The sequence below is a fragment of the Phanerochaete carnosa genome (assembly GCF_000300595.1).
Source record: "Phanerochaete carnosa HHB-10118-sp unplaced genomic scaffold PHACAscaffold_5, whole genome shotgun sequence".
Lineage (NCBI taxonomy): Eukaryota > Fungi > Basidiomycota > Agaricomycetes > Polyporales > Phanerochaetaceae > Phanerochaete > Phanerochaete carnosa.
In genome coordinates, this window is record NW_006767632.1 from 2943494 (window position 1) to 2956282 (window position 12789).

Sequence of the window (12789 nt, forward strand, 5' to 3'; positions counted from 1 at the left end):
TGCACAACCCTCTGTAGTTAAGGCTAGCAAGGAAGATGCGACGAGTCATTACGCAGACGACTTGCTCGCTTTCTGTTTCTTCCGCTTCGGCTTCTTCACTTTCTCTTCCGCCTCATCGTCCTCCATCTCAGCATCCTTGGCCTCTTCTGCGCCCGTCTCCTCCACCTCGTCGCTCCTCTGTGCGTTGCCTGCATCGTCGTCCGCATCCATCGCGTCTGCCTTTCTCTTCTTCGCCTTCACCTTCGCCACACCGCCGACGCCATCGTCCTTTTCGATCAGCTGCACGACCTGGCGGCACGTCGCCTGGAGGCCTGTCGACGCCTTGAGTCGTGCAGACGTAGCGAGCTCGCCCGCGAGGGTCTCCCACGCGGCGGCGTCCCAGGTGGCCCTGACGGCCTCGGCGGACGAGGCGACCCGGCGCGTGTACCGGACACCGGCGAGCACGAGCCTGAGGAGCTCCTTCACCTGCGGCGGCGTGAGCCGTTCGCTGCCGCTTGCACATGCGCCGCGCAAGGCCATGAGCATCGCCTCACGGAGCGCACGCGTGAACGCGAGGGCCTCTACGGCGTCGACGTCCGCCGCCGGGCGCTGCGCGAAGAGCGTCTGCACGAGTTGGAAGACCTGCAGCTGGCGGTAGCCGTTCACGGCATCCTTGGCGGCCGCGAGTATGTCGTCACGCAGGCTCCAGGCCGCGTCGGCGTGGCGGCGGACGAAGCCCTGCAGGAAGGCCGTGTTGAGGCGCGAGGTCTTGCGCGTAGCAAAGTCGGCGAGCGACTCGCGGTAGGCGTCGAGGACAGCTCCGCTGGCCTTGGCGTGCAGCAGGCACTTAATGACGTAGAGCGAGCACTGACCAAGTGTTGCCAGGACGTCGCCGGTGGCGGCTTTGCGCGCGCGGAGGTGGATCTCCTTGAGGACCTCGGCTGCCTGTTCGACGTCCACCTCAGTGAGCACGTCCTTGCTCTTTCCGATCCTCGAGCGCAAGATGCCCGTCGCCTTCTCCGCGAGCTGTTTCTCGTCGGCACCAGAACTGACGATAAGCTCGGTAAGGGGCAAGATGAGCCTGATGACCAGCGGGCTGGCGGGCTGGCGGCGGATGAACGTGTCGAGGAGGTCAAGCACTCGGTTCTTGTAGTGCGTCGCCTCGCGCTGCGCGTCAACACCCTTCGCGAGCTTCCTCTCACCCATACGCGCACGGAACACGGCCGCGAGCTGCTCGTCGATCGCCATCATCTGCTCGTCATCCATGAGCTCCTCCTCAGACCCGCTGTCTGACTCGCCCGCCGCACCCTGCACGCCGTTCACGTGGAGGGCTTCCTCAATTTTGCGCCGGAGCTCGGGATCGGCGGCCGCGTCGAGGTCTTCGTCGTCTTCACCAACGTCATCGTCCGCACCAGAGGACGACACGTCTTCCTCGTCTTCCTCGTCTTCCTCGCCTTCGCCGTCCCCTCCGCTTATCTCCTCGGTTCCGTCATCTTCTGCGAGCTCTGCCGGATCTCTGCGCTCCAATTGCTATCGGGGCCCCATGTTGAGAAGCAGCGCAGCATGACTTGATAGGAGTATAGACGTACCGCAAGTATGAGGTCGATCGTGCTCTCTGTGACGGCTCCGGTGAGAAGCGAGAACACCTGGTTGGCCACGGCCCGCATGTACGCCGTCGCCTTCTCCAGGAAGCCGATGACGGTGTCCACGAGCACGTCCACCGGCTCGGGTGCATCAGCATCTCCGTCCTGCGTGGCGCCGGACGTGGGCTTGCGCGACTTCTTCGGCTTCTTGCTCTCCACAGGAAACATCCGGGACACGCCGTCGACGCAGCTCTGCAAGCGTGGTCGCGGGTCAGCCTTCAGGCGCACGGTGCGAAGATAAAGCTGATCGGAAAAACTCGCCTCTAATGCTTCCGTGTCGCTGTCTTCCGCATCATCAAGACAGTACTGGTGCAGCAGGGCCGCGGAAAGTAACAGCTCTGCGCCCTTGGACGAGTCGTCTTTCTCATCCGACACCTACCCGACGGGTGTGAGCGCACGACCCCGCGAGGGAACGAGGGTGCCCCCCTTACCTCACGAAGACGCTCAGTGAGCTCGCGGGCCTTTTGCCGCAGGGCCAACTCTTCCTCATCAATTTCGGAGAGCGCAGTGACGTGCTTGGTGTCCTTTTCCAATTCTCCTATCGTCGTGAGAACTCTTGAGATCCAGAACAGCCCGTCCGACGCAGACGCCGCGATCTTCGCAGTCTTATCATCTGTATGCACGCATGAACACACACCGCTCTCCACAATTTAGCACGAACACGTACCTGTTTTGATCACCGTGGTGTGCGTAGTGAGGTCAGCCAAGGAGCTGAGCAGGCGCTCTCTGCAAGCCTTACGCAGACTGTCCGAGAAGACAGGGCTGGGCAGCTCCCAAAGCTAAAAGGCGCAGCCACGCAGGAACGAGCGTCAGTACGGCCAATAACGCGCACGGTCATGACGCCATGGAAGAACGTACCGCGACAAACTTTGAGTTTTCGGACTTTTTCTTGATGGCGAAGAGACCGTGGACAGCAAGCCAGTCGAGAATCGTCTGGACCCACTGATCGTCCTTGGGGATGGCGCCGTTCCTGACCAGTGCCGCAAGCTGGTCGACGATCCATGCACGCCGGGCGTTCAGAGCCAGCACTTCTGTCCTGCCGACGCGGAATGATGTCAGTTCCCGCTTCCAACGAACAGGGAGCTTGCCGAAACGCACGCTTGGCTTCCCTGCTCGTCGTTGACCTGTTTCAGCAGGTACTCGATATAGCTCTGGATTCCGTCGTGACTCATGTTCGCGAGGATCGTCTCGACCGTTTTCGTTTTCGTGAGTTTGTCGAACTGATGGTTCCCGTGCACGCCCGTAAGCTGGAGAATGAGGGCGAAACCGACCGTTGGGTTGCTCTTCACGACATTCTGAATGTCGCTAGCCTGACCAATCGTAAGTGTCCCGGGAGATAAACAGCAGATAGCGCAGGGACGTACCACTTGCTTTGCAATCTTGTGCAGATATCGGTCGCTGTTCGAGAGGTGGTTTATCCATGAACGCATGAAATTCTTTGTGAACAACATCTGCAGATCGGCGGGAGCAATTCGAGGCAGTGCTTTTTGGAATAATTGGAAACCCCAGTATTTCCGTTCAGGCGAAGAAGCTGCGGAGAACAGAGATTCTAAGGGGAACAGTCAACACATGCCCGACGCAGAAGTAGAGCGCACTAACCATCCACGAGTATACGGAAAAACTCTGGGAAGGATTTCTCAGAGGATTGGACGATATCCGACAATAGGACTTCGTCAAGGAGCATGTCCCAGACATAATGAACTTGCGGTTTCCAAGTACTTGCTTTGACCTTGGAGACGTCCGCATCATCGTCTTCGTCGGCTTGCAGATCCTGTTACATATGGCAAGTTATTAAGCACTTTTTCCGTCGATCCGTTTAATGCGGAAGCATGCCTTAAGAATGCGCGCAAGTGTATTGTAATTGCTGGTATGCACGACGCGTGGCTTTTTGAAGGAAGAACCCAACAGCTTCGCCCACTCTCGGTCCGGACAGCACTTCTGCAGCTTGAGGGCCAACGCGATTTTCTCGGGAGACCAGGCTTTGTTCTCGGCAAAGGTGGTTTTAATAGTTGCGTCGAAAGCATCATGTTTCCATGGAACGCCGGATTGTCCGAGAGCATCGATTGCAAGTCCAATGGTCCACCAAGCGCTCTCACGAATCCAAGACTTCTTCTCGCCCAAAGAGAGCAGTTGAGAAAGTACCTCCTGAAAATTCGCCAAATCTGATGCAGCAGGCTGAGATGACGCAGAGGTAGGCACAGGTGTATTCCTAACAAGCAAGCCAGACTGGATGACAGCCGTGAGTCCGAAGAGGCGAGCGAAGAGGACGTCGCGTTCTTCTTGACCGGTCATGGATCCCTGCGTCTTGGCAGAATCGAGGATCAGGGAAACGATTTGCGAGCATGTCACAGTGCTGATGCGGGACAGCAGCTGGAATTCATGCGCATACAGTCAGCGAGAACATGCGGGTGAAGGAGAGCCGGCGCACCTCTGTCAAAGCGACTGCAAATCCAAGCCGACTGCTCTCGCGCGGACTCGCCAGACCCCGTATGAGGCGCCTAATTGAGTACGATACATCCTGCGCGTTCAGGACGTCGAGACCGTCCCCTTTCACTCCCGCGGCATCGTTGTCTCCCTGCTCGTCCTCGTCTTCGGAGGTCGCTTCAGAGTGCTCCTTGTGCGCGAACTGCTCCTGAAAATGCTCGAGAGCAGAGATGAGCTTTACGGAGGCGTCGACGCGCTCCTTCTTCGAGGCCGAGGAGAGGTGCCAAAAGAGAGGAAGAGTTGTGGACATCGCGTCCCGCAGGGTGTCCTGAGCGCGCAGCTTGGCACAAAAAGTTGTGATGGGAGTCACGTGTCCCGCCATCAAACGCCCGAATTGGAAGGTTCAGAGTTTGCCCCCGACGCGCGAACTTGGTCGTCATTGAAGCCGCTCGGTACCCTATCTTTGCCTTTCTGAACTCTACAAGAGCAAATTTCCTGCAAAATTTTCGTCTGTCGTAAGCCCATCTCCGCGTCATGAACTCTCTCTCCAAAAGCAGCAGCTGAGTGTATCCGCGGGGCTGGACTCTGACGACTACTTCCGCTGTGCTCGAGTTGGTCAGCAGGGGCTCATACAAGACTCTCATGCTTGTGACCGTTCGGTGAGGGTTTCCAATACTTGCTCGAAACACTCATCTCTCCGTGCACGAGAAGGCCCGACACAGAAGCCGCGCGGAGTGATTATGCTGGGTCGCTGTTTCAGCAGCATTCAGTACAAGTTCTCGAAGGTGCTACGGTGCCGCGATACCGTGCATCTCTGTGCAGAGCCTAACTCTAAGAGGCCCTTCAAGCGTGTGATTCGAATGCCACGCATGTTTCGACAAGCCAAGCGGCTCCCCGCCGGTCTTCCGACCGCACTCCTATGTTAACCCTCTTCGTCTTTCCGCACGAAGACAGACGACGATCTGTGACGTACCCCTCTGCGGGAATGGCGGAGAAGAGCGGCGTGATGGGCGTGTCTCTATCTCGAGCCTTGGCCATTTTCGTCGCTGTCTCCAATATTGGGGGCGGGCGATCCTCCTAGACGAACCCCCGAATGTCTTCCCATGATGCAACGTACCTGGCTATGTAAAAGCGTCTGCTGTGTGCGCTCGCATTTTGCCTCGCTTGTTCGCCGTGTCTGTCGGCATGATGAGACAACCGCCCGCTGTGATACAGCAGGCAACTTTGTATCCTGCTGCCCGCAGGCGGCTTCGTGGAAATAGACTTGCGTTGCGTGAGACAGTGCTTGCAGCTTTGGATGACGTCGAAGTAAGTGCTCCACCTTGGGTCGATCGTTAACCCTGTTACATTTCGCAGCGCGAGCCGATTGTTGGCAAAATGGAATCTGATTGGTCGAGCGCCGGATTGAGCGCCCAGGCGACTCGGTCCTCGGTGGCATCGGTGGTTTGGTTGGCTTGTTGACGTCCAGGGGAGTCCGGACAGTTCAAGCAAGGAGCCCGCTATTGCCACCCTTGATGAATCGCGCGCTGCGGCGTCGTGTGTCGCCCATATACACCGCACCCTGGATTTCGTCAAGTTACGTACGCGTCTGCTGCCTCTCCGTTCTCTCTTAGAGGGCCAGCGACAGATCCACATCTCCACTTTTAAATTAGGGACGTTTTACTCACTTTGGCTCCTCTGGCCTCTTTCTGTACGCTGCGACAGGTTCGGGGTGATCCAGCATTTGATCAAGGCCCCAAATTCAATGAAAACAGAGTCTCGTGCTCGAGATAATGATCGCGCTCTTCAGAAGGAGTCACCGGCACTGCGCGTCTCCCGGTGATTACAGCCACGATACACAAAGCCGTGCTCACGCTCAGCTGTGGTCGACATCCAGACACGTAAGATGGTGTGCGACTGCTCTGCAGACCCGCGACCCGAGTCGAAGTCTTGCAATCTAGGTTGAGTTGGCTCCGTCCGAGGGGGTTCTCTGACTCGAGCGATGTTCAGGTGACGTTGAGAGCCTCCCAGGTATCGCCCCGTTGCACCCTTGGAGGCTGCCGTAACATCCTCGAAGCACAGCGCGCGTTACTGTCCATGTATGGAAGTGAGAGTCTGCTCGTCGGCGTGGTCAAGCGAATAGTGCACCCCTCCCAGACACTCGTGAGAGTGGCTTCTCTTCTTCTACCGCCGTACTGGCGAAGAACAACCCGGTCTGGTGTCTACAGGCCCTGGCTGCCGAAGGTGTGGGAGTATTCTCTCGAACCTCCTGACCTTCGTTACGGGATTGCGCTAGGATGCATGAAGGTCGCTAGGCATGGGGTCCCGTTGCTTCTCGCTGATAAACTTACTGCACTCGTCCGTCGGCTTGAGAACCGGCCGTCCGTATGAGCAGATAGTTTCCTAGTCGGTGCAGGTCGTGCGCCCTTCATACATCTCAAATGATTGCAGAAATCACATTCGTCCTCCCGCCTTGTGTCCTTGCTGACGTTTCGAGGTGCCTGCTGGCAGCCGATCCAAAATACCCTCGTAAACGAGGCCCTTGGCTGGCTGAGCCTCGTGCACAACCGTGCCTACCTCTCCCCACATGCGTCTCGGCGATCTGTCGTGTGGGGAAGCAAGGTTGTGGTTGTCCAGGCGTCGTGCGCTGCAGCCCTGTGCTTCTGCGCCGGGCACAGGCAGGCGCAGGACGCAAAATTGAGCACGGATCTGAGGCCCAAAGGAGGGCGATCGGGCAGGCGCAACCGCCAGATCTGCGAAACGCCGGCCCTGCGATGTGAGCTGGAAAAGGGCAGCGATTCACCTGTCTCCGGGTGCCATGTGACGGAGTGCAGGAGCCCGAGGGCCTGGCGGCCAAACCGCCGTGGTTCTGCCGGAACTCGTCCTCCGAGTCCGATGAGTCTTTGTGGCTCCGAGCTCCCTGACTATTTAACCAGCCCTCCTTCGGCCTCTTTTTGCTCCAGATCGCATCCTGCCTGGGTCACCGCTCAACTCCTAGGCTCTTCTCTGTAACACCCCACCGCTGCACCACTCGACGAGCGACTCCCCACACCGTACCCACTCGCACACCAACCGCCATGTCGCACTCGTCTGTCATGTCGCAGTCCTCCGTCCTCGCGTCCTTCGACCCCCTCGCCGTGCATCCCTTCACCAACACCTCGGGCCTGCTGCCCAAGCCGGCCGCGCCCTCGCAGTACCCGATGCCGCTGCCGAGCTCCGCGACGCTCGCCACTGCCCCGCCATCCACAGCAGCACCGCCCGCGCTCGCCGCGCCGCAGCCAAGGCACGCGAGCCCGAGCAAGGCAGGCGGCGCGCAGGGCGCGAAGAAGGGCCCGATCTTCGTCCCATTCCGCCCCGAGCGTTCCTCGCCGGACCTCGAGGACATCTTGCTCAAGAAGAAGGTCTCCGACGTGCTGTCGAACAAGCAGACCTGGAGCATCGACCGCGCGCCCGCCCCGAAGGCTGCGGCGAGGTATTGAGAGGAGGAGGAGGACATTCCCTGCATACCCACGTGTTTGGAACCCATACCCCGTCACTGGTGCGCCGGCCCTTTTTTCTTCCAGCTCTCACGCTGAGTGGCCTGTGCTCCAGACTCATTCATTCTGACATTCATCGATACCACCATTGCCCCTCCGTGTCCCGTCATTGGGGCTCACTCTGTTCGCACACTTGTACAAGTATATACTGGGATCATGCCTGAAGGTCGTTGCTGCGTCTAGGTCTTAGGATAACCTGCTAGGGTAATGGTCTGTCGACTCTGCTATCCCCAGCTGCTGCCATTCTTCGTTTACACTACTCATATTCTCTGGGCTCTCGGTTGTACCTCTCCATGGCAGTTCGCCAGAAATTGAACGTACCCTGTGACCCTGGCATTCCCAAGGAGGATGTCCTCCTGACAAGTCCGCTCCCGCCTCGTACCCGACAATAAGGAGACGTCATTGCTCGTTTGAACTGTGGCCCGACGTAGGGCCCGGCTACCCACGCATAAGCGAATCTATGAATGCAAAGTTGTCCGCTGGGCACTGTCCAGACTTCATGCAGTACATTTCGCCTTGGGCGCTCCGTCGCAGGCGTCCCGACACCCAGGTCCGGCGTTCAGAAGACGATCTTCAGGCCTTCAGGGCTGCGTCACGTCTCGCGGTCTCAGTAGGTGAGCGCAGACTGTTCGCACTTTCAATCCACGAGTGACATCATTGGATGGCCTGTGAAATATCTCCTTTTTCTGAGCTCTGGCTCACTGGTGGCCGGTGAAGATGGGCGGGATCTGCGCTGCTATATACCGATTTACTGACCGCATCAGTGACATCTACTTACCGCGATTTGCAGGATAGACGCCCGGATAACAATGAGATCCTTACTCACCCTCCGAATTCCACCATGATTGTTTACCAAATATTGCTAAGCCTTGGTCTACAGCCAGCCAGCTCCGAAACAGCTGTTTCGACACTTTGAGGACAGCTGGAAAGGCCGACAGTGCGTAGCTTACAATACAGCTCAAACACAAGTGCCAGCGACGGACCTTGCCATGACCATACTGCTGCGAAGGTGGACCTTGAGCTCGTATGTTTTGATCCTGCCAATGCCACTTATCTTTATGTCAGATCGGTCCCGAATGGTGTCAGACTGGTAGTATTACCAAACTCTACTGCACAACTGCATTCAAGAAGATACATCCTCTGACTCCTCAAGGCAAATTTTGAACCAGAACATCTGATAAATAAGCCTGAAGACACTTGCGCTAAGAAACTCGACAAAAACTATTTCTCAGCAGGATCACTCAAACTCTCGATGTCCACCGACTCAACTGTGATCGGGCCTGCGTCAGTCTTGCCCAGAAAACAGTGATAGAGATGGTAGGCACACACCCTTTGCGTCGTTAGCTATAATCTTGGGGCGTATCTTTTTCAGGTACTTCTCAAAACTATTAGATGACAGCTGTACCATGGCATGAGCTTCATTTTCTTGTGAGTGGTGTCAGCATACAGGACACCAATGCGCGTAAATCCTGAGTCCCGGTGACAACAACTTTAGCAGATGAATACTAAGTGACGTAGTAGGTCATCATCATAATATTAATAAGTGTAAGCACAGACGTACTTTGAGGATATAATTGAGAATCTCTTCGACAGCATCATGGCATTAAAAGTGCACACTCTGGTAAACCTCCTCACAAGATCAACATCAAAGACAACTCACATTGTTTTCCCTCCCACCTGTAAGGTAGTCAATGTGCCATGGTGCATTGAGCCTTCAATGCGAGGCATGCATACGTCACGTAGACTCTGGCGTGTCTTGAAACGGGACTCCAGAATGAAGACACCACTATTGCGCAGGAACAACTCGTAAGTATCTGGATCGCACAGACCTGTGTATCCCACAACTATTGGGCCGAGGCGAGTCCTTTGGCAGGTAGGGAATAGTGTCCAAATTTGCTCCCACTCAGGGTCTATCAGAGGGTTCTTCGCATAGATCCCCTTTGCCCAGATGGAAGATTTGATGATGCCAGTTACGACGAGCAGATTTTAGATAAGCTGAGGCACTAATCACTCTTTACCCTCACGCAAATATACTGCGCAGCCCCTGATATGTTTGACACAGTAATCGTGGATATGGTGCTGGGTTCGGTCGGTCAACTCGACGAGGGCGGCACCTTCTGGAAGGAAGAGGACTGCTCTGGCATTCTTGGTGCACACGAACAAATGATCTGGACATCGGGTACCAATGGTCATAACATTCTCTGCGCTGCAATATTTTGACAAGTTAGTATGATAGAGACATTTGAAGAACTGCCACCTACCCTAGCCCTGGTTTTGTTTCATCGACTCCTGGGGAGGTGAGAATGGCCCCTTTAAGTTGTTCAAGATGGATCCTGGTCTGCTTTATGTCAGACAGACCCAGCTCAAAAACCTTGGAATTGGCTGGAACATGGTTAACAGGATGGTCACAGGGGAGAGTGAAGTTGAAGAGGTGGCAGAGTATACCTGTGGAGGTCATGTTGCTGATGTCACAAATACTTATTTCTTCCTCTGGGTGTTGCCAAACAGGTCTCCCGTGACTGATCAAGTCAAAATATTCTTGATAGATGACAACTGAAGGGTATGTGACACTTTCGATTCCCCTTTGGGGGTCAGTTAACAAGATGGAGAAAGTAACGTCACAAGCTCACTTTTTTTGTCACTCCTGTGACTGCCTTTTTAGTGTGCCATCACGTGCTCGAGAGCCCTTTTCCGTGGTCCTTGTAACATTATAGAGTTATAGACTCATCGTTTTCTGCGTCATCCGCGATATCTCAAGATTAATGGAGAGTGTGATGACAACCTGTTCTTCTGCCATATTGACATCTGGCGAGATCTTACGGATGGTGTGTCGAGTTCTGTGGCCATGGTGCAGTCATAACTGGCGCATCACGCGTCACGTGGCTGCTGCCGCTCCATGCTTTCCTTTCTGCAAAAATCAATATTTGAGGATTTTTGGGCCTACAGTGCATATATAATACGAGAAAATAACCTACTTGTGCCTTACATGGCGCTGTTGCTGTTCTCGGTTGTGTTGCCGCTTTGTATGATCACACCTAGGCCGCCACCAATATTTGATCGCTGTATTTTTGACCTGTGTCACAGGCACCACCAAACTCACTGCTCCGCCGGTCTGGTAGTTGACCATTACATGTGATACCCGCCGCCAGACTGGTCGTACAAGTGCAGTAGACAATCAACCCGTGTTCGTCGCTCATATACCTTTGATGGCTTTGCTGATTAGTTGGACGACCGTCTTACTACTAAGTGCTCATTGATGCCATGGAAGGAACGTTGAGCGCAAGGGCTGACTCAGAGCCTCCTTTCCACCAAGAGTCTGTCACCGGCTTGGCCCTTGCCAAATTATTGCGAAAGGCATGGTGCTAAACTCATAACATCATTATAGCTCCATTACATAGATTGTATCTGAGAATGTGCATCACTTGACTTCTCGAGGCCTCAAGGCATATCGGACCACTTAACACTTGTGTTGCCCAACGAAAACTATTTCTTGGCAGTATCGGCAATATCGTTCAAACTTCTGATGTCCATGGACCTAACTGTGATCGGACTCGCATCAGCCCTTACTCAGAAAACAGTGATAGAGAGGACAAACATGCACTCTTCTTGTTGTTAACTATAATCTTGGGACATAGCCTCTTTAGGCTCTTCGTGAAACTTTCAGGCAATGGCTATAATGAGATATGAGCTTCATTTTTTTGTGGGAAATGAAGTGGCTTACAGGCGTTGGCATACAGGATACCAAAGCACGTAAATCTCGACTCTTGGTGACCGCGACTTTAGCAAACGAGTACTAAACGATGTGGTAAGCCATAAGCTAGAATAAGTACAAGCACGGATGTACTTTGAGGATATAATTGAGAATCTCTCTGACAGAGTTGTGGCACTATGGCAACATACGCTGGTCATATTTCTGACGGCATCAGGGTCAAGCGTAAACTTACGTTGCTTTCCCATCCTCCTGTGCCGACAGTGATGCATTGTGTAGCATTAAGGCCTTCAATGCGAGGTATGCGTATATCATGCATACTTCTACGTGTCTTCAAACGGAACTCCAAAAGGAAAATCCTGACATCACGCATGTACGGCCTGTAAAACTCTGAACTGCTAGGGCACGAGTGTTCTATGAAATAGGTCAAAATGATTCCTGTGGCAACAAAAAGGGAAACATATCCAGGGGCACTCCTGGTCAGGGTCCAGCAGAAGATTCTTCATGTAGGCATCTTGTGCCCAGGTTGGAGACAAAACAGTGCCAGTTATGACGAGCAGATCCTGCACAGACTCAGGCATCAATTGCTCTCTACCCTCGCACAGATACACCGCCCAGCTTCCGATGTGTTTGACACAGTAGTCACGGAGGCAGCGCTGGGCTTTGTCGGTCAACTCGACAAGGGCAGCACCTTGCAGAAGGAGGAGAACTGCACCAGCGTTCTTGGTGCACACAAACAAACAATCTGGGTGCTGGGTACCGATGGTTATGACATTGTCTGCGCTGCGATATTGTGACCAATCAGTATGATGGGCGGATTCAGAGAACTGCAACATACTTGAATATCAAATCTGTTTCAGCAACCCCTGGGGAGGTTAAAACGGCCCCTGTTCGAGGTAGCTTCCAGAGGAAACAGCATCTTGCATAGCAAGGGCGTTTACTACCGTGTCTGCATTCACCACTTAGTGCATGCGCGAGGCTCAGGAGAGCCTGGAAGCACTCAGCAGCCGCTCATATATGCACCGCTGAACACTGGCCAGTTTCTTGCACCATAGACTAGATTTGCATGTAAAGCATATGATTACAACATTAGTGAAGGGAACTAAATAATATACAAAATTTTGATTATGACACTTGAAGCTTGAAGCTTGAAGTACTGTCTGAAGGTGGTATACTCTTCACTTGCTCAAGTACATGAGTGTCTGCCCTGAACTAGCGAATGATGGCACGGCCGATAGTAACAATTGCTCAAACATCTCTCCTCTTGTTCCACGTCACCACCATGCTGCGTCAGCCTCTGTCAGCAATGTCAGTCAACGGGCAGCGCGTCGACGCCCTCCACCATCAGCGAAAAAATTGGTGGCTTATATAGCCTGGGCAGCCCTGGTAAAGCTAACCTCACTTACAATGGTAATCATTCTGGGAACAAATATTTCAACGTAGATATAGCACCGTTTTGATTTATCAAACATATCAGTCTGGGATTCTTTAGCATGCATAGCATGCTGGTGAGGTTGGT

The 12789-nt window shown here is 54.3% G+C and overlaps 2 protein-coding genes across 2 annotated transcripts; one reads left to right on the top strand and one right to left on the bottom strand.

Annotated features, from left to right (window-relative positions):
- Positions 1 to 22: 22 nt before the first annotated feature.
- PHACADRAFT_256841 (uncharacterized protein) lies at positions 23 to 4223 on the bottom strand. The gene is made up of 11 exons (XM_007396153.1): positions 4051 to 4223; positions 3456 to 3992; positions 3222 to 3393; positions 2987 to 3171; positions 2721 to 2932; positions 2481 to 2658; positions 2290 to 2401; positions 2054 to 2235; positions 1884 to 1997; positions 1569 to 1814; positions 23 to 1509 (listed from the first exon to the last, which is right to left on the bottom strand). The coding sequence occupies exons 2-11, from the start codon at positions 3912 to 3914 to the stop codon at positions 49 to 51; spliced, it is 3321 nt and encodes a 1106-aa protein (XP_007396215.1). The 5' UTR covers positions 3915 to 3992; positions 4051 to 4223; the 3' UTR covers positions 23 to 48.
- A 2791-nt stretch (positions 4224 to 7014) lies between these two features.
- PHACADRAFT_256842 (uncharacterized protein) lies at positions 7015 to 7876 on the top strand. The gene is made up of 2 exons (XM_007396154.1): positions 7015 to 7563; positions 7617 to 7876. The coding sequence occupies exon 1, from the start codon at positions 7103 to 7105 to the stop codon at positions 7502 to 7504; it is 402 nt and encodes a 133-aa protein (XP_007396216.1). The 5' UTR covers positions 7015 to 7102; the 3' UTR covers positions 7505 to 7563; positions 7617 to 7876.
- Positions 7877 to 12789: the final 4913 nt, after the last annotated feature.

What these genes read in the sequence shown, in the direction of transcription:
- PHACADRAFT_256841 (XM_007396153.1), bottom strand. Translation starts at nt 3,914, where the DNA reads ATGACCGGTCAAGAAGAACGCGACGTCCTCTTCGCTCGCCTCTTCGGA. An exon ending in ACAAGATTGCAAAGCAAGTG is followed by an intron (nt 2,933 to 2,986) that starts GTACGTCCCTGC and finishes ACGATTGGTCAG; the next exon opens with GCTAGCGACATTCAGAATGT. An exon ending in CGATCGACCTCATACTTGCG is followed by an intron (nt 1,510 to 1,568) that starts GTACGTCTATAC and finishes GGGCCCCGATAG; the next exon opens with CAATTGGAGCGCAGAGATCC.
- PHACADRAFT_256842 (XM_007396154.1), top strand. Translation starts at nt 7,103, where the DNA reads ATGTCGCACTCGTCTGTCATGTCGCAGTCCTCCGTCCTCGCGTCCTTC.